The sequence below is a fragment of the Rosa rugosa genome, chromosome 1, assembly GCF_958449725.1.
Source record: "Rosa rugosa chromosome 1, drRosRugo1.1, whole genome shotgun sequence".
NCBI lineage: Eukaryota > Viridiplantae > Streptophyta > Magnoliopsida > Rosales > Rosaceae > Rosa > Rosa rugosa.
The window spans coordinates 72,383,093-72,408,631 of record NC_084820.1 but is presented as its reverse complement, the minus strand read 5'-3'; the positions used below and the strand labels follow the sequence as shown (position 1 = coordinate 72,408,631).

The following is a 25,539-nucleotide window of genomic DNA, read 5'->3' as shown; positions in this document are numbered from 1 at the left end:
TCCTACTAGTTCTCGACCTCGACCGCCAAACTTGAGAAGAGGATACAACTTGCAAATATTTTACCATTACGGGAAAGACAGACGTGGGACATTTTTTTGGACCGACGATGGGACATCAAAGTTCGAACTTCTAAGTTTCTAAACTCAAAAAGCAAAAGGAAAAGGAAAACAATCTTGACACGTACACAATCACCCCCCACTTAAGGCATCTCCTGGGTCCCCCAAATTCTACATTAAACCGTAAGCACAGCGGCGCACTCAGAGGAAATGATGCTATTTATAGCAAAAACGAGAATTATTAGGTTTTTGCTAAATAAATAAATAAAACCAAACCAGTACTGCATTCCATATATATATATATATTTCTATTCCAATCCAATCCAATGATACCAAAACCTCTTTTTGGGCTTTCCTCATCCACTAACCCAACTCACACCTGCCAGTAGTACTTACTGCTGACGTGGCAACCCGAAAAAAATATCTTACGACGCATATCCCAATCCATCATCATCGTGTATCAGTAAAATTTCTTTAATTAGTGTGTACCCATTAGATTTTAGATTTATTACTCCAAAGACTTTCCTCTTTTTCCTTTCTCTCTGTTCGATTTTGCAACAGACGGAGGTGAGAGATAGAGAGAGGTCATTTCAATCGATGGGCGCGGTTAATTTCTTTGTCTTCATTAGGGAGGAGGGGGATTGAGTAGTATGATGAGCACACGTGGCGGAGAGAGAGACGCACCGTATATTCCAGACACGGAAATAGGGAAGGGGTTAAACAAAGAGAGAGCAGTGTCCGTAATATCCAGCTCAGAGTCACCGACTGACCGCCCCAGCCATCCATATCACGACCGAGTTCCTGGTGGCGATTCCGCTTACAAAACCCCCTCTTTGATCTTATTTCTCTCAGATTCTCGCCTCCTCTAAACTCACTGTCACTACGGTTAGGGTTTTTGACTAATTACGATTCGCCCAAGCAGCGGAAATGGGTAGAGGGAAGGTGCAACTGAAGCGAATCGAGGACAAGATCAGGCGCCAAGTGACTTTCTCCAAGAGAAGGACTGGGCTGATGAAGAAGGCTCGCGAGCTCTCCGTGCTGTGCGGCGTCGAGGTTGGGCTCATCATCTTCTCCGCCAAAGGGAGGCTCTACGAGTTCTGTAGCGGCGATAGGTACGCCGTCCGATCTCTCTTTCTTAAATTTCGCGGCTAGCGAGTATTGCTATGTTTCCCTTTTTACTTTCAACCGCTTGGTTAATACTTTTCTATATTCTATGCAATAAATATCTAGTCACTAAGAAAGATCGAGCTAGCTAGTTGGCCAACCAGCGTTGCCTGCTATTGTATGTATCTCTTATATACTTACTGTACGTTGGTCAACCGTTGATTTACAAGATATACATGAAATCTTAATTAAATCGGATTGTTTTTTTTTTTTTTTTCCTCAAATTTTTTTTGCATTATCTATCTAATTGGCTAGGCAGCTTAATTTCGATGATATAATGATCAGCTGCTGCCTAGAATTTCTTCATATTCTGCAGTTGGCTAGATTATCTTCATGTTCTGCTGCTATGTTTGTGGAATAAATCAGAGATACTGGCGCTAGCTCTCTCGTCAATTACCGTTGATAGAGCATGAACCATTTTAGCTAGAGCTATCGAGGCTCTTGTGTACTTCATGTCCAAGATGATCATCTATACGAATGTATTCTAAATAATTAATGATTTTTTTTTATTATATGTGCATGCACTTCACTTTTCTTTGGTGGAATATAAGATGTATCTTCTTTTGTGGCTTATTGGTTAAGTAGCAGAAACCGTCGTCTTCTTTAATAACGTTGCATGTCAGTGTAGTGTTGGCAGATTACGACACACATATATAGCTAGAACATCCATATCGATCTCGAGCGGTGGCCTTGGGGGTGGGGGCCGGAATGAAGTTGGTACGATAGACTGTGTAGGTTAGACTTTCTATAAGATAGTGAAGGTGGCGAATATAGTGCTTACCGATATTCCCTTTCTTTCTTTCTTTTTCTTCTGCTCCCAATATTCCCTAGAAAGGATAGTTATTTACCCGAGCTTAGGAGAGGAGGCATCCATGCATGGCTGGCCGAAACCGATGGACACTGATATGTGTCTTATTTTTAATAAACCGTTAGCAGTATCTTAAGTGTGTCAAATATTGATACTAACACGATTATATATGAGTTCGAGTAATTATTTCTAACTCCATGTTACTAACATATAATGAGAGCGATAAATACATAATCATACAACTAGCAGTAGGAAAGAAGAATCATAATAATATATGTTTTGTGACTTGTGATCAAAATTACACCTCCGTGAGAAGGAAGGATCTGATAAGTTACTTGCTAGAGCAGTACTGCTTGATGACTGCATGGAAGTGCTTCTGCTTGAAATGTTTCTCCTCATAGACACATTTCTTAGAAACAGATTATTTCATTAAAAACATATACATTCACCTCCTAGGAAAACACCCAAGTAGATGCTTCTCCAGCAAGCATCTAAAACTATTCTCGAAGCTGAAGAAAACCCGGAAACAAAAAAGAACATCAAAATCTAATACATGGGTTTGGGAAAAGCATGTTTGCATGGTCAAATTTGCCAATTATGGTCGATCCAAGTAGGTCATAAGTTGGAAATACAAAAAGTGAATCTAGCTACCATTTCCTTCACGGAAGAAAGAAAAAAAAGGAGAGTGCCCTTTAGTTCATTGTGTTTTGACCTTTGTTATAGAAAAGTCAATTATTCCTTGGCCAAAAAGAGGGAAAAATAACTAAATCTATAAAACCAATCGGTTAAAATGATTTGCTTATGAAGGGTGAAGATCGAAGATGGCATACTAGAGCATAGTAAATTCTATATTGATACAAATGAAAAACAGCTAACAGTTGATTCAAGTCCAAACCGTCGATTTCAGAGATTTAAATTGGAGTTCTTTTCAATTTTGTAGTAATATTGTGTTTATTTCGAGAAAGACCAAATAAAACATGACAATACATTAATTATATAAGTATGCTATTAGTCTAATAAGCAATTGCTCCCTCTTAAACCCTAGCTAGAGGTCAGTGTAGGGAGGAGTGGCTTCAACAATGGCGCATGGTGTTGCGTTTACCTGTAGTCGGTGTCATCAAGTCGCTCCGAGGAGCCTTTAGTGCGCGCACTCATCTGCAATGGCGGTATAGCTCTACTACAGATATGGGCGGCGGTAACGACCCATTTTTTGTTGGTCATATCGTGTTTCAACTTCAGTTGATGACATCGAGCGTCATTCATGGAAAGATATCACGCCCGCCTGGGCTGTGGGTAGTGTGGGTAGCAGCCTTTGACAAGGTGCATCGTGTTTGACTACTGTTTTCTATGTTATGGTCCAGTGGAGTTCTATAAAACCACTACCGATATGAGTTTCATGTAGCGAGCTTTTCTTAGAGGACTTTAGTGGTGCTCATAGATTTAGTTGTCATCCGCAGAAGGCTTTGTTGACGACTGTAAAAATGGTTTTGTTGCTGGTGTATAGAGGTAGAAAACCACTACCGATATGAGTTTCATCTAGCGAGCTTTTCTTAGAGGACTTCAGTGGTGCTCATAGATTTAGTTGTCATCCGCTGAAGGCTTTGTTGACGACTGTAAAAATGGTTTTGTCGCTGGTGTATAGAGGTAGTAAATAAGCATGTGTGGAAAGGACAGTGAATTGAATTGCACGTTCCAATGTAGAATTACTGTCTAACCGCTGCTGGAATGTTGCTTGGAGCATGTGATTCTCCGCTTCAATCTCGGCAAGCTGATTTTGGGCAGCAAGTGTCGCGGCGTGCTTCGGAACGGCCTGTTCTTTTAATGTCTCGCTTTGAGTTCGATCGCTGCCACTGGGTCGTTAACAGGCCTTTCAGATGAGTCGGTGGCCACAATAGAACCGTAGCTGCTTGGGGAGAAGAAGTCTAGAGTTCGTTTTTCATCTCCCTAGGTGTGTTAATACCGTTGACGCTATTGTTGCCTTCCGTCATATTGGTGAGCCGTGGTGATGTTCACCTGAGACCTTCATTCTAGCGCCAATGTTTTTCTGTGGTTCCACTAAGGCGAGTGAAAGTCTGAGAATCACTGATAGTTATGTAGTCACTGATAAGTCGTGTCCTCTGAGTCCCAATACCTCTCAAAAATGAGAATAGGTTAGAGGAATCCCTGTCTATAATTCTTCGATGCCTAAGTCAGCATCGATGCTGGATGTTGACAAAATAACGGTACAGAAGAGTATAGTATTGGACTTGCTTGATTTGGAAGCATGTGAGTCCTTATGTAGTAGATCTTAGGAGTTGCGTTCCCTTGGTTTCGATGTGGGAATGTTAGTCTCTCCATTATAGGAAGATGAGTATATGGTTATGCCATGCCGACCACCGTGGGAAACTCTGGTAGGAATGGCCGCGGCAATCAGGTTCACCCTGCCGCGATGGCTTCGGAGTGTTTCCCGATAAGTCGGCGGCAGGCTCCAATTTGCTGATTTGAAATGTTCTTCTGGTGTTTATGCTTAATATGTATAGTATAAACATGCTCACTATATCTGGACTAGTTCGGTTTGGATAAGAATGGAGAGTCTTACAACCCTTTTGTCTCACTTAGTACCCAATTCATTGAGGGTGCAGGCTTCCCTCTGAGAATAGAGTTTACATGAGGTTTAGGGTTTAACCTTCCTACACCTCAGTCTGAGCTTCCTCTTAACCCTAAACTTGGCAAGCTCAAGCTAAGGTGTGGATTTAGGGTTAAGTTAGGGAAAACTTTCACTTAATTAAGTGACTTAACCCTAAATCTCTGCCTGAGATTTGCCACAATCCAACCCTTCTTTTGTTGAATCTACACCTCAACAAGAGCTTCCTCTTAACCCTAAACTCTTACTCATAGGGTTTAGAGCTTGACTTCCCACTTATGCTTTGTTTGCTTTGCAAAAAGGAAAGTAATTCCTTTGTGTTTTTATGAGAATGGAGATTAAAATTACCATGCACGTTTTGTTTCGGTCTTTGTAACATCAGAAAACTTGTTTTGGAAAGTTTGTAATTAATGCAAGGAAACAACACAAATGAGTAACTAATACAAGAAAGGAGTGGGTGGAAATGAGTCCCTTGCGGGTATGGGAGGATTCACTTTCACCCATTTTTTCATTTCATTTGGGGAACTTGTTCATTTCCTTATGCTTATCAAACACAGGAAATGAATAATTTTCCTTACCCAATCCCTCAAATCGGCGAACTAAATGACACCTAAGAGAGCATTATCTATACCCAATTGTCAAGCAGTAACCACACTAGGATATATACCCATTGGAGTTGAGTAGTTACTTTTGAAACTTGAAGTTAGTGGCAGAGTTATGGAAATCTTTCGATTAGTTGCGAAATAGCCGAATCAAAGATGAAAGATTAGAGTTATCTCCTTCGAGTAATTTATTATCATGTAAGACATTAAGCTTGTATGACGTAGCATGGTTTACCTGACTTTGACTAGACTTAATGTTGATGTGTGAGTTTTCTATTCTTGGAGTTTGCATAAGCTTTATTGGAAATAACTATTCTATAGTCCCAGACTATCACGTGACATTGTCATGTGGTGGTCTAGAGCAATAAGATCACTCGAATTTGGTAGGGATCATTGTAGGGGATAAAAAAAAAAAATCAAATTAAGGGAATCAATCAGCAATAAGTACATATTATACTGATAATATTAACCCGGACCACCGTGTGTACCATTGGAGTCAATCATTGCCTTGACTTTACATGTTATATAATTAAGACTATATTTACCAAGCCATTTTGACGTTTTAACCATTTTAGACTTGAACGGTAATAAATGTATCTGAGGAATGTGTTTGTTTAGTTCTTTATTAGATTGAATGTCCGATTACACCATGGTCAATTTTTTTTTTTTTTTTGGAAGCTCGGGCAAATTTACAGAATACTGCACATTCGCCACTATATGATACAAGAATTTTTGTGTCAAATTCTTATTGCAGAAGAAACAGAAGATTTTGTTCAAAATTATGAAGTGCGGAGGTATGTCTAAATTTCCTAAAGTCAGACAATTTGAATCAAAATAAGAAGAAAATCTTATTTAAGAGTAGCAAGAGGCACAAGGTCACCGTTTACTGACATCAGACTACAAAAAAGGACACAGAAAGAAAAGAAAAGAAAGAAACAAAGAACTGAGTAGCTAATGGAGAAATTAGTATTGTTAGGAAGTTACATTATTTTTTCTCATAGGAAATTAGAATTAAAAAAAAGTGATAGGAGAAAGACACTCGGTTCGTCTAGTCTCACCAACTAGAAAACACCAGCAAAGTGAATCGAGTAGACATAATTGGGAATCAGATGAATGCCTAGGAGGCAAAAATATAGATTTTTTTTTTTTGTGCGAGTAAAAGAATATAGTTGTGTTCCAAATGAAAGAGATTTCTTTAGTTTCAAGAGGGTAATCCCGAAACCGTAGATAAACCTAGTTGCAGGGGAAGTACCATAAACCCTGAGAAAGAGACGATTGTACTGTTTTATAAAGAATTTTATAAGGGAGAGAGTGAAAGACAGGCTGGGTAGACACCAAAGCGTCACATACCCCAGTGAGCACAAGGTGTGATTCCCTGTCATCGAAAAAAAAAAAAAAAAAAAAACAAGGTGGGATTCCCAGTTTCCCACCTTTCTTTTTGAAGCATATGTCATGTATTGACTTTGTGACGATGACCAATATCTCATATGAACTAGGAGGCTGAGTTATTGGAAAGCCCATCTTTATATTGAGGATAATATATAGAGAGGTTGCACTGTCCAGTGTATATGATGAATTTAGAATTTTTTGTTTTCTTTAAGCTTATATTTTTCATATTTAGGAAATCTCGTCTTTAAAGAAAAATTGATATGACATAATCAAACACTTCATTGTTGTGAAAATTTTTGGTCGTAATAAGTTTTCGCACACATCCTCAATAGATGTTTACCGTTTTACCATACTCGCCAGTTGGGAGAGGATTGCAAAATATGAGTGTCCAAGAAGCTAGATAGTTTTATCTTTCGATCAATTTTCCCACACAACTGACACAAGTATTAGAGCCCCGTGAAATGCTTGAGATTTCGAGTCTACCTACCTATTTGGACATTGAGATTAGTTCGAAACTCAAAAAGGTAGATATTATTATAGTGGCTCAGTTTGAGTCATGCATAAACCTCCTCAAGAAGAAAGAATATCACTTATCTAATAGGCGAGTTTTTTAGAAGCGACCTAATCTTTGTACTAGTTGTGTAACTTAACCATTTACGGGTGTGAAATTCACTTTATCCATTTACAAGGCGGAAATTATTGATATGTAAAGTAGAAAACCTTCTCAATTATAAGGTTGACGCTATCTCGTACGGCATAAGATAGTTTTTAAGATAGCGTCAACCTTGTACCTTCTCAGTTAACCTAAGCATCAATCAACCATATTTTGTACCGAAAATTCTTTCGTGTCCCGACAGTGTAAGTGACCAAACACTTATTAGGTGATCTCAGCCTTTGATATTTGTAGTCAACCTTTTTTTAATAACAAAAAAGTGTACTAGATGTTATCCAACCGTCCATCCTGTGGATAGAAGTACATATCGGCATTGTAAATCCCTTGCACTTGTGCATAAGTACCGCAAGGTCATGTAGTCCTAAAGTCAAGCTCCAACACCATTATAACTGTCTGTGGGATAGAACTTACTAGATGCTACTCTAAACTCTCTTTTGCATTGTGATTCTCAATGTCACAATTAAGATCAGAACAAGAGAACTTCTTAGGTAAGGACTGCCCTACCACGTGGCGGTAGGGCAGCCAATCAAAATTAAGAAAAAACTTTGCATATCTCGAAATAGCTCTCTTTTAATAAAGCAATATACCCAAAACATCAATTTGTAAGATCCTGATTGGCCAGCTCTACCGCCATGTGGTACGGCTGCCCTATCTAAAAATCTCTCTAAGAGCATGCTTGTGGGGGACAGGATGGTCCATGAGTTGGCTGGCCTTAATTTGCACAATAGAGTCGTGCATGAAAATCCATATCTTAAAAAAGGAGTCTATTTTTTAGTATATGATAGAAGCTGGATCATATGATTTCCATATCACATCATAGGCTTTATGGCTTGCCAAGAGTCACTTTCAAATAAATCTTGTCTCCACTCTTTTCTCATATAAAGCCAAATATTAAATCCCTGCATTCCCATGGATTGAAATATCATCCCTGCATTACTCGACCAGGATGAATGAGACTTTTGCTCCCTCAAGTTAGTACTTCTGTAACTGTATGCATGTATAATTTAAGGATCTGACTTCCACTTTGGCCTAAACTTCTATCTTTTAACTTCTTATCATGCAATATTGACTACTCATATGTTTAAGTAGAGAGTTATTCTTCTTTACAGGTCGAACTCAGTTTGACACTAGCAAGGAAGAATGCTTATTAGGCAAGAAGAAAACCAAAAAAATAATCACGCCAGTTAATTGGTATAGGAGGAAACATTTTACTCTCTCTATAGGAGCTGATAGACCATCTTTCTTTTCCCACTGAGTGTTTATTTAGAAGTTTAGAACTAAACTAGATTGTATTGCTTTTGTATGCTTTGATAAAATTTTCACAAAATAGCAGTATATGTTTGTGTGACTTAAAATTCCACTTCCTTTTCATGTATGCTTCAGATAAATACAGTCATAAAATAACACTAATTAGTACGAGCCTATCATAGGTGGCCACATTTTTCATTTCTGTACTTCTTCTAACAAACTTCTCTTCTGCTTCAGTTTAGGAAATGTTCTTGAGCGTTACCAGATACATAATGAGGAAGAAGTTGCTGCTCCCAAGAATGCCAAGGTTAGTCAGCGTTTTGGCCTTGCACAACTTTCGCATAGCCATAGTATTGCATATAAAATCTTGTACTTTACAATACAAATAGTGTTCATTATCTCTTTACAACTGAAATGAAAAGTAGGCTTGTTAGAGACAGAAAAAAGGAAAGAAAGAAAAGAAAGTGAGGCCAAAAGGCTTACGTTTCTGTGCTTGTTTTATCATTGTCAGCTAGGAACCTTATACTGTACACAGAAACATATGTAAGAAACTGATAATGCCTAAGCGGTCAACTATATAGCTATACTATAAATCTGTAATTCTGTAGTAAAGATTCTAGACTAATGACCATTATAACAAAAAGAGTTGACAACAAATGACTATAAAATAGACTAGTCAAACAGACTGTATCTCCAACAGACTAGTCAAAATTGAGATGCTAGCCAAAGTTCATATTTTGCTAGTTTTGAAGCGATTTATGGCTCTAAAAGATTATATTTTTTCAATAAACAGATAAATAGCCTAAACCCGACTCATCCCCCATTGAATTTTATTTTGAAGAAAAAGAAAACAAGAAGACTACCTACAGTAAAGCAAAATTTCACTTTTAGCAAAACTGACGGCCATAATTGGCTAGGGACGTGAGGCGAAGCTAGTTTCTTTGTTGATTTTTTGTTCTTTTTTCGATTTTTTCAATTTCGACTTGTTGTAAAAGTTGAAAACACTGCTAAAGTAGAACTCTATAAGTTGGTAGTTCTACAAACTATCTAGCCATATTTCACATTTTCACCATTTAGCTAATGAAGACCAACACTGTTGGAGATGCTCTACAAGTGCTAGTTGGGTGACCATTAGCTACCAATATTTCAATTCACCATTTAGCTGGTGAAAATTCTTTGTTCAATGTTTTCCCTAATTGCTCGATCTCAACTTCCTCTTCATTATGTAATTGCCTAGAGTCCTAGACTAAGAATCTAAATAGCTAATTCATTGTAATTGCTTAGGCCAAAGAACTAAATAGCTTTGACTAAGGATCTAAATAGTTGTAGTTTAGTAATCCTTTGTGTATATAATGCTTACCTCTCAATGAGAAGAATACACAGCAAATTCTATAACCTTCTATGGTATCAGAGCAGAGATTCTTCTCTGGCTCTAGCTCTTCTTCTTTTTCTTGCCATCTTCAAATTGCTGCTAATCAAACCCAGGCTCTGGGCCAATTGCTTGGCCTCTTCCTCTTCCCCTTCCCCTTCCCCTTCCTATCAATTAACAAACACAGAAACTCAAAACACTCAATCCCCAAATTCTTAGCCTTAGCCCACTGTGTTCTCTTCCCAATTTCCAAATTTCTTGAAACAGCCGCCATGACATCCTCCGCTGCACCTTCATCTGTATCCATGCCATCAGTTCCCACTACACCTATCTATCATTTTGTCACTGTCAAACTGAATGATGATAATTTTCTGCTTTGGTCTCCACCAAATTGAATCCTATCTTCACGGTAACAAACTCTTCAAGTTTGTAGATGGGTCCTTCCCTTGTCCAGCTACCTCTACTTCTGATCAGATCAGAATCTAGTCAATACCTTGTCAGCTACGTTGTTGGAGTTGCTCTGTGCTAGTTGGGTTAAACTGAAAATATGTGTATTTCACTTTAGGTTATGTAGTAAGAAGTTGTCATTCCTTTATCACACTGTCTCGGGTTAGTTCTTACACTTGAATTTGTTGATTTCTGCCTGCAGAAGCATAATTTGGAATTGACTGGTAATGGCACATGCGCTAAGAAATCCCTGAAAATGATTCAAAGGTAACTGAGCTTGTTATGAACAGGCAGTAGTTAATTATACGTTTGGATGATCCATGTGCCTGATTGCACTGATTGGGATTTGGTAATTCTGTGTTTGCAGTGAACTAGAAGCACAGAACATTGAAAATCTGGATTTGACAGAGCTCACTCAACTTGAGAAGCAACTGGATGCTATATTAAGACAAACAAGATCAAGAAAGGTTGTTTAAATTGTTTATAATATTATACTGTTCTGTTCGGTTTATGTCCTCAGGTCGATAGATTTCAGTGTCAAGTTTGTTCTATTGTTTATTGTACAAGTAGAAGAATTTCTGTGTGTGTATCAGTTAATACACACAAAATCTGACTAATAACAAGAATTAAGATCCTATAGATATACTATCAGTACAGTTTCATGATTTTGGGAAGGTAAGAAAAAGCAATTGACATGATCTAGAGTCTAGACAACCAAACAGTATAGACAGCTATATTCCACTAAGGTTTTTTAACGATGAATTTTAAGGTGGTTTAATATTTCTGATTCTTTGTTGAATTTCATGATGATATTTACAAACTTCTTAATAGTTTTTGGTGCAGTTCAGATTGCACAAAAAATAAATATGTAGTTCATCCCTGTAAACCTGTTATTTCAATTTAACAGCAGTAGTATGTGAATTCATGAGAGAGGCTATATATCTAAGCTAATGTAGTAATGTTACTTTTACTCTTCAACTGACATTCTGCATTTTATGTAAAACTTATGACAGAAGGGTTAAATTTCAAAGCTAGTGTAACTTTTAAACCTTGAACCATGACAATCTACATAGTATGTGTTACAATAGTGTTTTAAGTTTTCAAAGCTGATCTTATGTTTTACTCCTCATCTGCAATCTGGATATTATGTACATGGCCTTTGTTCATTTTGTCTGTATGTTTTGGGTTCTCTCTCCGTCTCTATTTTACTCTTCAAGACCAGAATAGTGTGTTATGAATTCTTTAGTCTGTCTTGTATTGCAAGTGTGCGATACTGGATTTATCTCAAGTGATTAGTATTTACATAAATGGTGCAGACGCAGCTCATGACGGAAACAATAACAGCTCTCATTGACAAGGTATATGGCCCCCTCTCTGCCAGTTTTGTAACATCAAACTTCATATTATCAATCTTTATATGGGTAATTTCTTCCTTGCTAGCTGCCTCCATATGTATTCAAGTAAGACGGAAAGTGAGTTTGAAGAGTCTTCTCATTAGTTAGATGCAGGCTCAATTTGGTTATACTGAAGATGACTAGTAAAAGTTCAGGTGAAATTTGAAGGGGGTTGGTTCTATATATAGTCCTTCAAGAAAGTGTGCAACATTATGTTTGTTTGCAACAGTATCTTTTAACCTTGTTGGAGATCTTATTTATTAATCGATGGACACAATATTCTTTAGCTGTAGCTGTCAAAACCAGCAAGGAGGAGTTTTTTAGATAAACAGAAATTGTTAGGACCTCATATCGGAAGAGGAATAAAAAGAACTACCGTTTATAAAGCCCAACACCAGATTGCCCACATCATTTTGCGCTGCTTGGCCATAGGCAGTCATCACACAACCACTTTTGTCAATTTTCAGCATATTTGGGTGTAACTTTTTTGGGGGGGGGGGGGGGGGGTGTTTGATTTCTGGATGAGGTTTTATTAGTAGTACATGAATAAATACAAGTTAGTCTAACATGTATTTGCTGGTGGCTGTAATGCAAGAACAGGGAAAGAAGCTGGGAGAAGAGAAGGATCTCATGGAAAAGGAGGTAAATTCCAATTGCTAATTACTACTACAGGAACACAAATTTTATTGCATATATATGAGCTAGGCTAGCAAAAATTTAGCAAAGAAACTGGAGCACAACTAAATCGACTCACTAATATGTCTATACTGCAAGGACTGGTGTACTGAGAATTGAGTGTTTGGTCATATTAATCTTCTCTCTCTAAACGCACCCTTTTTTGGTGGGGCTTCAGATTGCAGCACTGATGGTGGAGAAGGCGAACCAGCCGGAACAGCCAACTGCGATTGCTGCTGCTAATGATAATCATGATGATGAGGAAATGGAAGGAGAACGAGAAGGAGAAGCAGATGAGCACAGCAGTTGTGCCCAGACCAAACATCCCGTGCTTAATTTGTTTTAGATCGAATTCCTAGTACTTGTTTATATGTGTGTATTGTAGCTGGGACATCTGCATGCGACGTGGCAGAAGCAGATACTTCCCACGTCAACTCGTAATGACACTTGTAGCTATAGTAGTCAAGACAAGGACAAACCGCACCGTTTCAACCACAATTGTATTTTGTATGTGGAAGAGTATGTTTGTAATGTAAGGCCATCTCCCATGGTCAGTTTAAAGTCTAAATTATAAAAAACCCATGATTTCCAATACCCATCTCCCAACTTCTTATTGGTCTATAACAAAAATCAAAATTGAGGGTCAAAAGTCTATTGGTTGATTTACAAATAGAACCGTTGGCTTTGCAATGGCTCTTTCATGTTTTTTTTTCTTTTAATTTTTAATTTTATGAAATAAATTGGAGATAATTTATTATAATAATTATTATTTGATTAGTGATATGTAGAGGGCTATTTCACTAAGGAGTCTCTATTTTTGGCCATTTTAAGGGATCCCTTATGGGACTCACTGTCCGATTGTATTTCGGCATCTCGACCGTTCAATTTTTGAGTCCTAATATATAGATCATTTCTGTAAATTTTCAGCCAATTTCATGATCGTTAAGATATCGAATTAGATTAAATCAATGGAAGAACCGAATCTTTCCAACATGAACCGTTCGTGTTCATAATTGTAAATCGCAGTTATGAATGCCTTAATGATTATCAATTTGGCTGAAAATTTGCAGAGATGATCTACTCATATATACTTAAAAACTGAACGGTTAAGATGTGAATATGTGATCGAAAAATATGTCTAATGAGCGATCCCTTAAAAAAAAAGGGTTCCCTCATTAGAAGGGCCCTGTGATATGATATATCAAGCAAACATAACTATAGAACATAGGAACCAAGCCAGAGAGCCAAAAAACAACAAAGATAATACAAAAAGGACCGTTACAATAATGTTTTACTGTTTTTATTCATTGCAATAATTTAATAGAGCCTAACAACAATATTGTAAAATTTCTTCAATCTACTCATTAAAATTATTTTTTTGTCTCAAATATAAATTTTAAGTACACTTGAATTAGTAATATAACCAATAAACTTATAATTTTGAAGTATACAAATTAAAAACAATAAAATACATGAGAGTATAATTTAGACTTTTTTTTTTTTTTAGTAAAATGAGGTCATCCCAATTTATAATCTAGTCTTCAAATAATTGGAGTTGGGAAAATTATAGACTTTACTTTAAGATGAAAATTATAGACCTAATGTAATATGTAGCCAGTAACCTCTGCCCTCTCATTTTCTCTCTAGTGCAATGCTAGCAGTGTTTAGCAAGTAAAATGTATAATAAAAGAAATGTTTGATGCATTGAGTTTACATGCATAACAACAAGGTTTAAACAATTGGCGATCACAGATATATTGACTCAAATATTAGAATATATCAACAGATATATAGGAGAAATATTAATAGTATAGTGCATTTATTAGGACATATATATATATATATATATATATATATATATATCTTCTTTTGAGGAAAAAGTAATATCAACAGATATATCGGTGTATTTGCAAATGTTTACAACTTAGGATGCTTGATGCTTCAAAGGCCGAAAGGAATACATAATTACACACATTTCCCTTACAATAAACTCAAAACCCTGAACTCCGAAGCGAGAAAGGAGAAAATAGCAAGGGGAATCGATATGCATTCTGCAATGAGGTAAAAATTGCAGTGCAAACAACGTAATGAATTGATGGGATGTGTCAAAGGCCCGTGCCGGGCTTTTCTTGTTAAGGTATGACGGTCATGTATGCTTGTACGTTTTGGACCTTATGTAAGAGTATGACCGATGCTGACAAGATAATTCTGTGCGGCAATAGGGATTCCATTAGTTATATAGCAACGTTCCAATTATAATATTTGTTACTTTGTCCATAAGCAAAACACTCTAAACCAATATGCAGAATTTGTCGGCTATGCAATTTGCCATAGATATCTAATTATCTATCATTCATTGTGCTTTAGAGTTTAGAGAGAGACATTCTTTGTGGCCAATAATTTTCGTGCTTTTGAATTATAAGCGTAATCACCCATCACAGTTTTAATCAACAAAGACTCCATAAATTTTAAAGTATACATGTATATAAAAGACTCCAGATGCAATCTGCAACAGAGAGGGAAGCAGCGGGCAGTGGAATCGGATGGCTGAAGTAGCTAGCCGCCGCCGCCGGTGTAGATGTGAACACCAATAGCTATGAGAAAGACGGTGATGAGTGCAAAGTAAATGATGGTGTGCACCAAAATGGAAACTCCACTCGTTTGCATGCTGTTAAACTCCACCACTCGGCTGTTCCCGGGTAGCTGAAACAGCAATCCTGGAGTTAACAGTACGAACAGCACCACCGCTATCAACACCGGCCCCCAATCCGCCATTTTTACTACTACTCTATAAGTTGAAAAGATGTGTAGCACTAGTAGTGGTGCTACCGTGCTAGCACTGAAAGCATAGAAATGAGAGAAAGGAAGCACAATAAAAAGAGAAGGGTTTGGGGATAGAGCGAGTCAAACAATAGAAAAGACAAAAGAGAATGCATACTCCACCACGAAGCTAAAAGTTAGAACTTAGAAGTCTTCAGACGGCCGATGATACCTTGGAGGCTTGGATTACAACGCTACTCTGATAGATAGTTAGATACAACAATCCCCATTGGACGGCATCTCTAAATCTCTCTTTTGTTTGGATTTTTTGATGGTTCTAATATCAACTTGGACCGTGTTTCAGGGCCGATCAACTAGCACAGGGCCCGATCCTATCAGGGTTTCTTATCCATTGTTGACCTTAGTCAATTCAAATAGCAGACATGTTTCTACATTATTCAAAGAAAGTAACAGTCATTGTATTTTCATCTTTTGGTAGTACCCTACATCCTTGGTGTAGTGCCCTTTTAGCTTTTCTTTCCTGTAGAAAGGCAAACCAAACAAGGTAAGCATTCTAAACATGCATAGAGCCATAGACTAACCACGACTTTACAGTTCATCTGTTGCACCATTATTTTACCGATCTCTGTGGAAAGAAGACTCCACCTTACATCAATCTCTAAAGCGAGAAGAAAAGCACCCTTCTAACAAACACTTATTGGAAGCTTATGAAAGCAAACACCTTTGTTTTATTGTTTTCATCCCCATAAAGCAAACCCACCACCTTCTCCTAATACCTTTCCTCTCCTTTAATCCTGAGGTCTTCTTTCTTAGTAAGTTTAGCATCCCTGTCTCTTCTTCACTAAGAAACTTAGCTTTCTTCTACATAATAGGAGACATCATAAGAGACTATCTATCCATTTCACAAGTTTCCATACCTTGATTTTGTAAGCGGAGCGAGAGCAGAGGGAATGATGAGTGCTGATTGGGGGCCGGTCGTTGTTGCAGTGGTCTTGTTCATTCTCTTGTCTCCGGGGCTGCTATTCCAATTACCAGCAAGGACGAGGGTGATGGAGTTCGGAAACATGATGACAAGTGGGATTGCTATCCTGGTTCATGCCATCATATACTTCTGCATACTTACTATCTTGATCATTGCAATTGGTATTCACATACATATAAACTAATTCAAATCATTTTCAATTCTCAGTCTAATTCATTGTAAAGTTTTCTTCTAAGCGAACTTCTTATGTGTTTTGCGCTCCTTGTTTAATGTTTTACTGCTACCTCGTTGGTTTATTTTACTTCAACTTGACACTGACACATTGTGAAGCATCTTTATGAAATGAAAATAGTTATGCCTTACATCTCCCCAGGCTCTATATCACAAGGTTGTTCCCTATTATTCTCTCCAGACTCTGGTTTATCTTATTGAGTCTTCCGCTATCTCTAAGTTGTATAGTATCAGATACAAAGAAGACCATTATCAAAGATGCAGTAAATCTAAGTCTGTGCCTTACCATTTTAACTCGAATCAAAGATTCAAGATTGTAGTAAATCTAAGTCTGTGCCTTGCCTTTTTAACTCGAAGCTTGGCCATCCAAGCATCTGTGTAAAACGTAAAGGGAAATATCTATACAAATCTCTGTTTCCTAACCACAGTGTGAAGTGTGAAGTGTGAAGTGTGAAGTATGAAGTATTAACACACACTTCACGCTTCACACTACACAGACATGTCCAACACTGGAATTTGGTATATGAACAACCATAGATTTTCATCACCATCTACCTAAAACAATAACTAAAGAAATGAATCCCAGATCATTGACCACTTGCAAGAGAACGTCAATACATCTCTCCTCTAAATCGGCATCTAATTCAGAATTCTGACCACATTATATTATAATATCAAATAAAAAAATATCATGATAGATGTGGACAGTAAACTACTAAACTTAGTCATTCTAGATGGACTTATTCATTCTAGGTTTCTAGTCCTGACCCAATGTGGCAAAAGTGGTTTCAAGTTGAAGCTTTTAATACACCTAGCACTTCGAGTTTGAGCCCTTGATCACAAGCTTTGAGTTCAACAGACAGACTTTCCCAACCTCTTTGGCTCTTTTACCTTCTTTAGTTCCATTATTTCTTCAGTAAAGGAGGTTGAGCTCGTAGGTCTTAAAACTCTCCTAAAACCCTATTGGATTACATTCGACCAGAGAACATAGAGAAAACGATCACAGAAAAAAGGGTTCTCAAACATTTAACATTATGCCAGAGCTGCATCAATCTTCAAATCTAAAAACAAAAGATCTGTGCTTTTATATGTGCTTTATTTCAAAACTAAGAGTTACAACAACAAAATCTTAGAAAAGGCTAAAGAGATACAGAGACACACAGATCCAAAGCTGGGGGAGAGTACCGGATCATCAACCGGTGTAGATGTGGACGTGTACGGCCAAGATGAGAACGGCATAGAGCGCAAAAAAAATGAGTGTGTGCACAGCTATGGCTTTGCCGTTGGTCTTCATGCTCCCAAACTCGACCTGCTTGCCGTTTCCCGGCAACGAGAAGAGGAGTCCCGGTTGGAGCAGAATAAACAGCACAACCCCAATCAGTACTGGGCCCCAGTCCGCCATTTCCTTCAAATCAAAACTGGGTAGTCTGAATGAGATCTAAAGATGGTAGCTTTAGTGACAAAATGGGGATGAGGACAGAAGTGAAATGCTTTAGTTTTGTGTGTTTATCAGGATTTGTGAGCGACACTTGGGATTCTGAAGTGTGGAAGCAGACCAAGGTGGAACGGTGTGGAAGCTAGCGAAGGTTTTGATTGTCTGCTTTGCGTTGCAGAATGGAACCATGCAATTGGGTCAAGAATAAAGGAATAAGCACCCCACTTCAAAGCTTCTTTTTTTCTTTTTTATTCTTTAACTCTTTGACTAATCTTGGATGAAACAAATGACCCCCCCCAAAGAAAGTTGAATAGGGTCAAGTTGTTGCCAGCCCTTAATTTCTGAAAAGGACGGTGATTGAAGCACCATAACGCTTGAATGCTAATGGATAATAATGCAGTTCTTAATTTCTTATATATAAGAGTCATGATGATGATGATTATGGCCTTGAAAACAATACAAAATAATCCTCTCCCCTTATCCAACAATCCAACAAAGCCAATGCCAAGAGATTAAGATTTTTAAAAAGGGGGTAAAGTGGAGTGGATGGTTGAAAATTCATGTTGTTTCTATACTACTACTAGCTTTAGTTATGGGATTCTTATTCCCTCTTTTAAGGGCTTAACTCCAAGTTGCGGCATCCAAAGCCCTTTTTTATATGCCCCTTCTCTATTCCTTCTTATTCTTCTGCTGAGCTTGAGTCATACAAAGTAAGGAGCTAGCTGATCAAACTGAGAGGACTTCATTTAGGATGAAAGACTATGCTGCTCTTCTGATAGCTTCGGCGCTGTTTGCATTTTTGTCACCAGGATTGGTGTTTCAAATGCCGGGGAAGGAGCGTCCCTTCGCATTCATGAACATGAAGACGAGCGTCGCCTCCATGTTCTTGCACACTGTAATCTATGGTTTGCTCATGATTCTGTTTCTTGTTGTTCTCGACATTCACATCTATGCTTAGGAAGCACATCAACTTATCCAAGAAACCAGCTTGTAAGTGCTTTAAGGGTTAGACTGATTTAGTTATTCTGTGTCTCTTATTATTCATTTACTAGTACGTTATGCAGTGGTACTACAACTATCTATGTATTCTATACCTTCATGAATTCTGCTTTGTAAAATATGAAGATTTCTGTTATGTGCTAATCTATCTGCATATAAAGTTGTGAACAGTTTTATTATGGCTAGCAACTGGAATTGCAATATAGGCAAAAGGGTATCTAAAAAACAAGTATTTAGTTTGGAAACAAGAACATGGGCAAAAGGGATCGAGGGTCTAATGAAGCTTTGTGCTTTTTCAAATACTGGATCAGTTAGGATTTGAAAAGATTTCTGGTACAAACTGTTATATTTTACACTCATAAGTAATTGAAGCAGACACCAAAATCTGCTACTGATTTAACCATGCATGTTCAAATTACCAATCCACAAAATTTGAATTTGCTTTCTATAACTACTAGACTAAAAAGAAAGATGCATGGTAACAATACACATACTAATTGCCCATGTTATCTATTTTAATATAAAGATGAATTTTTTGTCATTCCAACCTTATATTTACTAGGAAGAAAATCTACATGCAACATGAAATTCCATCCTCCAAGTCGGGCAAAACTGAACAAAGCAATGGCCAATCTGAACTGAGAAAAATCTAAAATCTGTACCTTAATATCTGAATATGATGTTAGAATCAATACCCCTAATCCATGAGCAATCTAGAACTCAGAAAGAAGGGGGCAAAATCCAGTTATTAGCAGTAAAAATCATTGAGAAACAACATAAAGTACATGACACATCAACTTAATATGTTTGAAAATGAGACAATCAAATCCTGAGTTCACAACTTGGTACTGGTACACATTTGAGTAGTTTAAGAACCAACATACATGTGGACTCCAATAGCCAACAAGAAGATACAGATGAGAGTAAAGTAGATGATGGAATGAACCAGTATTGAAACTCCACTAGTCTGAAAATTGCCAAACTCGACGAACCGGCTTTTCCCAGGTATCTGAATCAGCAACCCTGGAGTTAACAGTATGAACAGAACCACTGCTATGAAAACTGGCCCCCAATCCGACATCTCCGATCCTCGCCTTCCTGCACTACTTCTCTCTTAAATTCAAATGTGGCTTAACAGATTTGTGATCTGATCTGCCGATTTGTTCTATAATAGCCAATGAGGGAGATAAGGACTGGTTGGTATGGACAAAGAAAGATGAAAGGTGAAGGTTACAGAAAGTTGGGTACTAATTGCCTTTGGGGAGGAAGAGATTGACGACTAGGAAAAGGTGAAGGTTATAGAATCAAGCTATTCTTATTCACATGCATCATGAGGAAGCTTCCCACTAAACCAATGGCTTGGCTATTCCATTGGCGCTAGTGAAAAAGAAAGTAAGAAACACCCTTTTGTAAATTGTGATTCATGGTATGAAAGTTGTTTCCTTCCATTACTAGCCGAGGCATTGTAGATATAACAACTTCCTGTTCTTTGATAGGCCTCTTTAGCTTCCTTGCTTTTCATCCAATGCTAAAAATCTATTTCTTCCCCATCTCCATCTGTCTTTTCACACATGTGTAAGATGCTTGTAGAGCCATTTGTTCATGGGAAATCAATTAGTGAAAGACACACTTCAATTGATTGAGAGCTCAACCAAAGCATAAAAAGACCAAACAAACAATACAACACAGATCACTATCATTCCTTGTTTACAGCCCAACAGATTTCAAGAGATCTAACTAAGCATAAAAGCCCAAGAAACCACAGTACAGATAATTCTTCCACAGCTTAATTGAAATAGAAATCCCAATGGGATACATCATTCTCACAAAAAAAAAAACCAATACGTGATTCTGAAAAAGTAGAATAAAATATAAACGTCGACAGCAGGGTTCGAACCTGCGCGGGCGAAGCCCAACAGATTTCAAGTCTGTCTCCTTAACCACTCGGACATATCGACTTCGACGACATGATGACTAGAAAGAAAATAATTATTAATTTTGTTGATGATGGATAGCTAATATAATACGTCTCTGCAATGTGATAGGGCTGCTATGAGCTATCCCATCATTTGGTCTCTTTAGAAAAACGTGGACCCGCCATTTTTTTATATGGAGGAGAAGGACAACACGATAGAAAATCAATTTACCCAGCAAAGCAGAATATGAATTTATTTGCACACTGAAAAAATAGGTGGGGGAGACCTGAACCACATTGTTCTTGGTATCATTATTGGGTAGACGACATCTACGATCTATGACTCTATTTCTTTCTTCTTGAGCAAGTGCAGCGGTTGCACTTTGCCCGGGCAAATTGGGGGAATGATGATGTGTTGACCAGCTAAAGTCATTTTGTTGCTTCCACCGGTCCATCTTTGACCAGGCAAGCCTTGCCTTTTCATGACCAAGGCCAAAGAAACGGGCAAGCAAATGACTAAATTCTTGACTGGGGGTGAGGGCTGCCAGCTCGGCTGAGGAGAGAGAAGAGAGAGTTTCAGGGGTGAAAGTGAAGAAAAGCAGAAAAATCTGTCCTTATGAAAAAGGACCAGAAATTTTTGCTATTTATAGAAAATTTTCAAAAATTTATAACTAATTCATACGAACTCTGATTTTTGCATTCCACATATGCACGAACTCGTATCGACGATCTCTATAACTTTCATGAAGGAAGTTTTCCCAAATTATGTATGTGTAAAAAGTCGACTTTCGAGACCCCCCTAAAATTATATAATAATGAACAGTGTTGACCGGGCAAGAAAAACAACGGGTGTAAACCCATGTCCAGTGGCAGTGAATAGTAACTTGACTGGTCGAATTCTCGACTTTACATTTTCTTGACTACGGGTGCACTTGCTCTAACAAGGTAAAGGCCACCGACCTCATGTTCCACATGACTTATTTTATGCACTAAATGCTTAAACGACAAACTAATACGTTCAATTATATCATGATCTCAATTACTATTATGTTCCGTTATTCTTTCATTAAGGTTTGATACTAATAAAGATGCCAAAACCCAAGATGTGATACCATTAGCTAAATGATAGGAATGACAGAACTGCCGGGAAGCAAAATTAGTGGCCCCAGTCCAAGATTAGAAGATAGAGAAGCATAGCCAATCAAACTGAGCTGGATTTGAAACCTCCCCACTTAATTCATTAGATTTTTACCAATTATACCCGACCCACAGTCCCCTATTCTGTAAATATCGAAAACAACCAAATGCGGCTTTATTTAGAAGATTTATATAACCTGTCACTGGTTCAGAATTAGTGACCCAATCCAGCACATCACATCATCACCAGCCTGCCTGCCTTGCCTTACTCACCAGTGAGTACTCGTGTATATCTTCTGCTTCATAATACGCAAGACAACAAAACCAAACAAAAAGATCAAAACTTCTGTCCGAAACAAACCACTCCCGACTTTCAAAAACACCGACCCAATAAACCCAACAGAGATTTTCAATCGTGGGTGCAGTTCCGATGGAGAAGTTGAAGTCGTTTCTGAGCAACAGATGGCTGGTTTTTGTGGCGGCAATGTGGGTGCAATCCTGTGCGGGAATTGGGTACTTGTTTGGGAGCATATCACCGGTGATCAAGAGCTCGTTGAACTATAATCAGAGGCAGATTGCCAGGCTTGGTGTGGCTAAGGACCTCGGAGACAGTGTTGGGTTTTTGGCTGGGACCTTGTGTGAGGTTTTGCCTTTGTGGGCTGCTTTGCTTATTGGCGCTTTGAAGAATTTTGTAGGCTATGGCTGGGTTTGGCTTATTGTCACTGATAGAGCTCCTCCTTTGCCTCTCTGGGCTGTGAGTATTCTAAAGTCTCTGACTTTACTTCTTTTCTTTAAGTAATTGTTCTTTCTTTTAGTATTTGAGGATCCTGTTTCTTGGATAGTTGAGTAGTTTCATACTTGAGGATCAAGCCTTTTTGTTTGATTAGTTTGTGAGGAAGTCAATATGCTATTTTGGGTTTAGGATAAAGGAAGAACCTTTTGCCTTGAACTTTGACATTCGCTACTTTTTAAGTGTTCACATGCAAAACATTGAACTTGCAGAATCGAATATGTAGATCTTTTCAAGGGTGTGTTTGGATCCTGGAGAGAATTTGTTGATTTGGTTTAGAAAGCAGGGTCCATCTGTCAGCATTTCTGCAATTCTCTTCTACTTTGCATAAGATCCAAGCGCATTTGAAATGAAATTTGGATTCTTGATTATGTATTCTACTTGATTAATTCTTCTTTCCTTTATTTGATTTCTCTAACTTTCGAATTGTACTCACTGCCAAGGTATAGAATTGCTTGTGGCACTGACGTTTTAATAACAAAATGTGCTAATTCTATGCCAGAAGATAATTGGTCATTTCAAATGGAGCTCAATAGTTCTCTGTAGTTTTCTTTTTAAAGATCCTCTGCATCAGTTAACCTTATCCATGAGAACATTCAATAGAAAGTGCTGATCATGAATATTACAAACAGTAGTTCACAGTAAACAAAACGATAGGAGGCAATGCAAAGTGGTGCCCATGTGTTCTTTTAATAGATATGAAAATCATTTACTCGCACTTACTGTCATCTTGCTTGGTTTAATTTTTTTCGATTACAACTTGCAGATGTGCATTCTCATATTTGTGGGAACAAATGGTGAAACCTACTTCAATACAGCTGCTCTTGTTTCTTGTGTACAAAACTTCCCAAAAAGTCGGGGTCCTGTGGTTGGAATTCTAAAGGGCTTTGCCGGGTTGGGTGGCGCAATTTTGACTCAGATATATGCGATAATGCATTCCCCAGATCATGCATCTCTGATTTTCATGGTTGCAGTTGGTCCAGCAATGGTCATTATCGCTTTAATGTTTATTGTCAGACCAGTTGGAGGTCACAAACAAGTCCGGCCAACTGATGACATGAGCTTCACATTTATCTACAGTGTGTGCCTCCTGTTGGCTGCTTACTTGATGGGGGTCATGCTAGTTGAAGATCTAGTTGATTTGAGCCACTCTGTGATCATTATTTTTACTGTGGTTTTGTTTGTCCTCCTCTTGGTTCCCATTGTGATTCCTATTTCATTGAGTTTCTTCTACCCAGAGCCAAGAATTCCAGAAGAGGAGGCACTCCTGTCTGCTACACTGAAACAAGAAGCAGGCAAATCTGAAGCAGATGCTAATGAGGTAATATTCAGTGAGGTGGAAGATGAGAAGCCTAAAGAAGTTGACTTGCTTCCAGCATTGGAAAGGCAAAAAAGAATCGCCCAATTGCAAACAAAACTATTCCAAGCAGCTGCAGAAGGAGCAGTCAGGGTCAAGAGGAGGAGGGGTCCACATAGAGGGGAAGACTTCACCTTGACACAAGCTTTGATCAAAGCAGACTTCTGGCTTATTTTTTTCTCACTTCTCTTGGGTTCTGGATCTGGTTTGACAGTGATTGATAATCTCGGTCAGATGAGCCAGTCTCTAGGTTATGATAATACACATATATTTGTATCAATGATCAGCATTTGGAACTTTCTTGGTCGTGTTGGCGGTGGTTACTTCTCTGAGATTATTGTGAGGTATAAACTGATCACATTCACATCTGGATTTTAACTAATTTATACAGATTTGGTTTCTGATCAATCACTCTTGTTCAATAGGGACTACGCTTATCCAAGACCGGTAGCAATGGCTGTGGCACAACTCATAATGGCAGTTGGGCATCTCTTCATTGCTTTTGGATGGCCTGGGGCAATGCACATTGCTACCATCTTGATTGGGCTAGGCTATGGGGCTCATTGGGCAATTGTGCCAGCTGCTGCCTCTGAATTGTTTGGCTTGAAAAAGTTTGGGGCTTTATACAATTTCCTCACACTAGCAAACCCTGCTGGTAGTTTAGTCTTTTCTGGTCTGATTGCTAGCAGTATATATGACCGTGAAGCAGAGAAGCAAGCTCATCAGCCTCATCTCGTGCATCAGATTCCAGGATCAATTTTCCAAGGGATTCCTGGACAGGATGCACCGAAGTGTCATGGTGCGATATGCTTCTTCTTAACTTCGGTAATAATGTCCGTATTCTGTGTTATTGCATTTCTTTTGAGCATGATTCTGGTACGTCGGACTAAGATTGTATATACCAATCTCTATGGAAAGTCCCGTTCATCTGGGCTTTCATAATTGGATGATCTCGTCCAGAAGTTCCTGGATTTCTCAATGGCACCTTCAAACTGGAGTATTTCGTCCAAATTGTTTTGATGTTTGGATACTAAGAATTTTTCATGGCTCATCAACATATATCAAGCATGATGGAGGCCAACACTCACCAGAACTACCGAGGGTCAGAAACAGACACCAAATTTTTTCGTTCCCTTGGGGTCTTAGTCAATGCTGCTTGTAGTTGTGTACGATTATCATTCGAGTGTTATAATGTTTCATTGGAAGACAGATTGTAAGATTATTATTGTATTGAATTTGGAGATCCGATTGTCTTTGAAATTTTTTTGTATTTCATAGTCAACTGTGTCCATAGTTCTCCATGAATGAATAGAAAAAAATAATCGCCTGTTATTTTGCCTGAAAATTTCTTTTGTTTATTTTAGTTCCACTTAGTTCCTCAGATAGTTACAGTTTCCTCTACATTTGTTGTAATGATATTCTTGCTGGTGTTGACCAGAGAATAGTTGTATGAGTAGTTTGTG

At 38.1% G+C, this 25,539-nt stretch overlaps 6 protein-coding genes, 1 long non-coding RNA gene and 1 other non-coding gene across 8 annotated transcripts; 4 read left to right on the top strand and 4 right to left on the bottom strand.

Annotated features, from left to right (window-relative positions):
• The first annotated feature begins 589 nt into the window (after nucleotides 1-589).
• On the top strand, nucleotides 590-13,043 carry LOC133726766 (truncated transcription factor CAULIFLOWER A-like). Its single transcript, XM_062154378.1, has 7 exons — nucleotides 590-1,169; nucleotides 8,802-8,871; nucleotides 10,583-10,647; nucleotides 10,748-10,847; nucleotides 11,697-11,738; nucleotides 12,375-12,416; nucleotides 12,628-13,043. The coding sequence occupies exons 1-7, from the start codon at nucleotides 985-987 to the stop codon at nucleotides 12,793-12,795; spliced, it is 672 nt and encodes a 223-aa protein (XP_062010362.1). The 5' UTR covers nucleotides 590-984; the 3' UTR covers nucleotides 12,796-13,043.
• LOC133726770 (uncharacterized) lies at nucleotides 8,843-10,342 on the bottom strand. The gene is made up of 3 exons (XR_009854925.1): nucleotides 9,925-10,342; nucleotides 9,048-9,089; nucleotides 8,843-8,973 (listed from the first exon to the last, which is right to left on the bottom strand). It is a non-coding gene; the product is annotated as an uncharacterized LOC133726770 (long non-coding RNA).
• A 1,789-nt stretch (nucleotides 13,044-14,832) lies between the features above and the next one.
• On the bottom strand, nucleotides 14,833-15,347 carry LOC133734709 (uncharacterized; the record flags this gene model as incomplete). Its single annotated transcript, XM_062162325.1, has 1 exon — nucleotides 14,833-15,347. A coding segment is annotated over one exon (342 nt), but the record flags the coding sequence as incomplete, so codon positions are not given.
• A 99-nt stretch (nucleotides 15,348-15,446) lies between these two features.
• Nucleotides 15,447-16,591, top strand: LOC133726767 (uncharacterized). Its single transcript, XM_062154379.1, has one exon. The coding sequence runs from the start codon at nucleotides 16,181-16,183 to the stop codon at nucleotides 16,394-16,396; it is 216 nt and encodes a 71-aa protein (XP_062010363.1). The 5' UTR covers nucleotides 15,447-16,180; the 3' UTR covers nucleotides 16,397-16,591.
• Nucleotides 16,592-17,443: 852 nt separating this feature from the next.
• On the bottom strand, nucleotides 17,444-20,413 carry LOC133726769 (uncharacterized). The gene is made up of 2 exons (XM_062154382.1): nucleotides 19,762-20,413; nucleotides 17,444-17,861 (listed from the first exon to the last, which is right to left on the bottom strand). The coding sequence occupies exons 1-2, from the start codon at nucleotides 19,956-19,958 to the stop codon at nucleotides 17,636-17,638; spliced, it is 423 nt and encodes a 140-aa protein (XP_062010366.1). The 5' UTR covers nucleotides 19,959-20,413; the 3' UTR covers nucleotides 17,444-17,635.
• LOC133726768 (uncharacterized) lies at nucleotides 18,389-19,056 on the top strand. The gene has a single exon (XM_062154381.1). The coding sequence runs from the start codon at nucleotides 18,630-18,632 to the stop codon at nucleotides 18,834-18,836; it is 207 nt and encodes a 68-aa protein (XP_062010365.1). The 5' UTR covers nucleotides 18,389-18,629; the 3' UTR covers nucleotides 18,837-19,056.
• Nucleotides 20,414-20,753: 340 nt separating the features above from the next.
• TRNAS-UGA (transfer RNA serine (anticodon UGA)) lies at nucleotides 20,754-20,835 on the bottom strand. The gene has a single exon. It is a non-coding gene; the product is annotated as a tRNA-Ser (tRNA).
• Nucleotides 20,836-22,136: 1,301 nt separating this feature from the next.
• On the top strand, nucleotides 22,137-25,353 carry LOC133726763 (protein NUCLEAR FUSION DEFECTIVE 4-like). The gene is made up of 3 exons (XM_062154375.1): nucleotides 22,137-22,683; nucleotides 23,486-24,420; nucleotides 24,502-25,353. The coding sequence occupies exons 1-3, from the start codon at nucleotides 22,360-22,362 to the stop codon at nucleotides 25,016-25,018; spliced, it is 1,776 nt and encodes a 591-aa protein (XP_062010359.1). The 5' UTR covers nucleotides 22,137-22,359; the 3' UTR covers nucleotides 25,019-25,353.
• The last annotated feature ends 186 nt before the right edge of the window (nucleotides 25,354-25,539 follow it).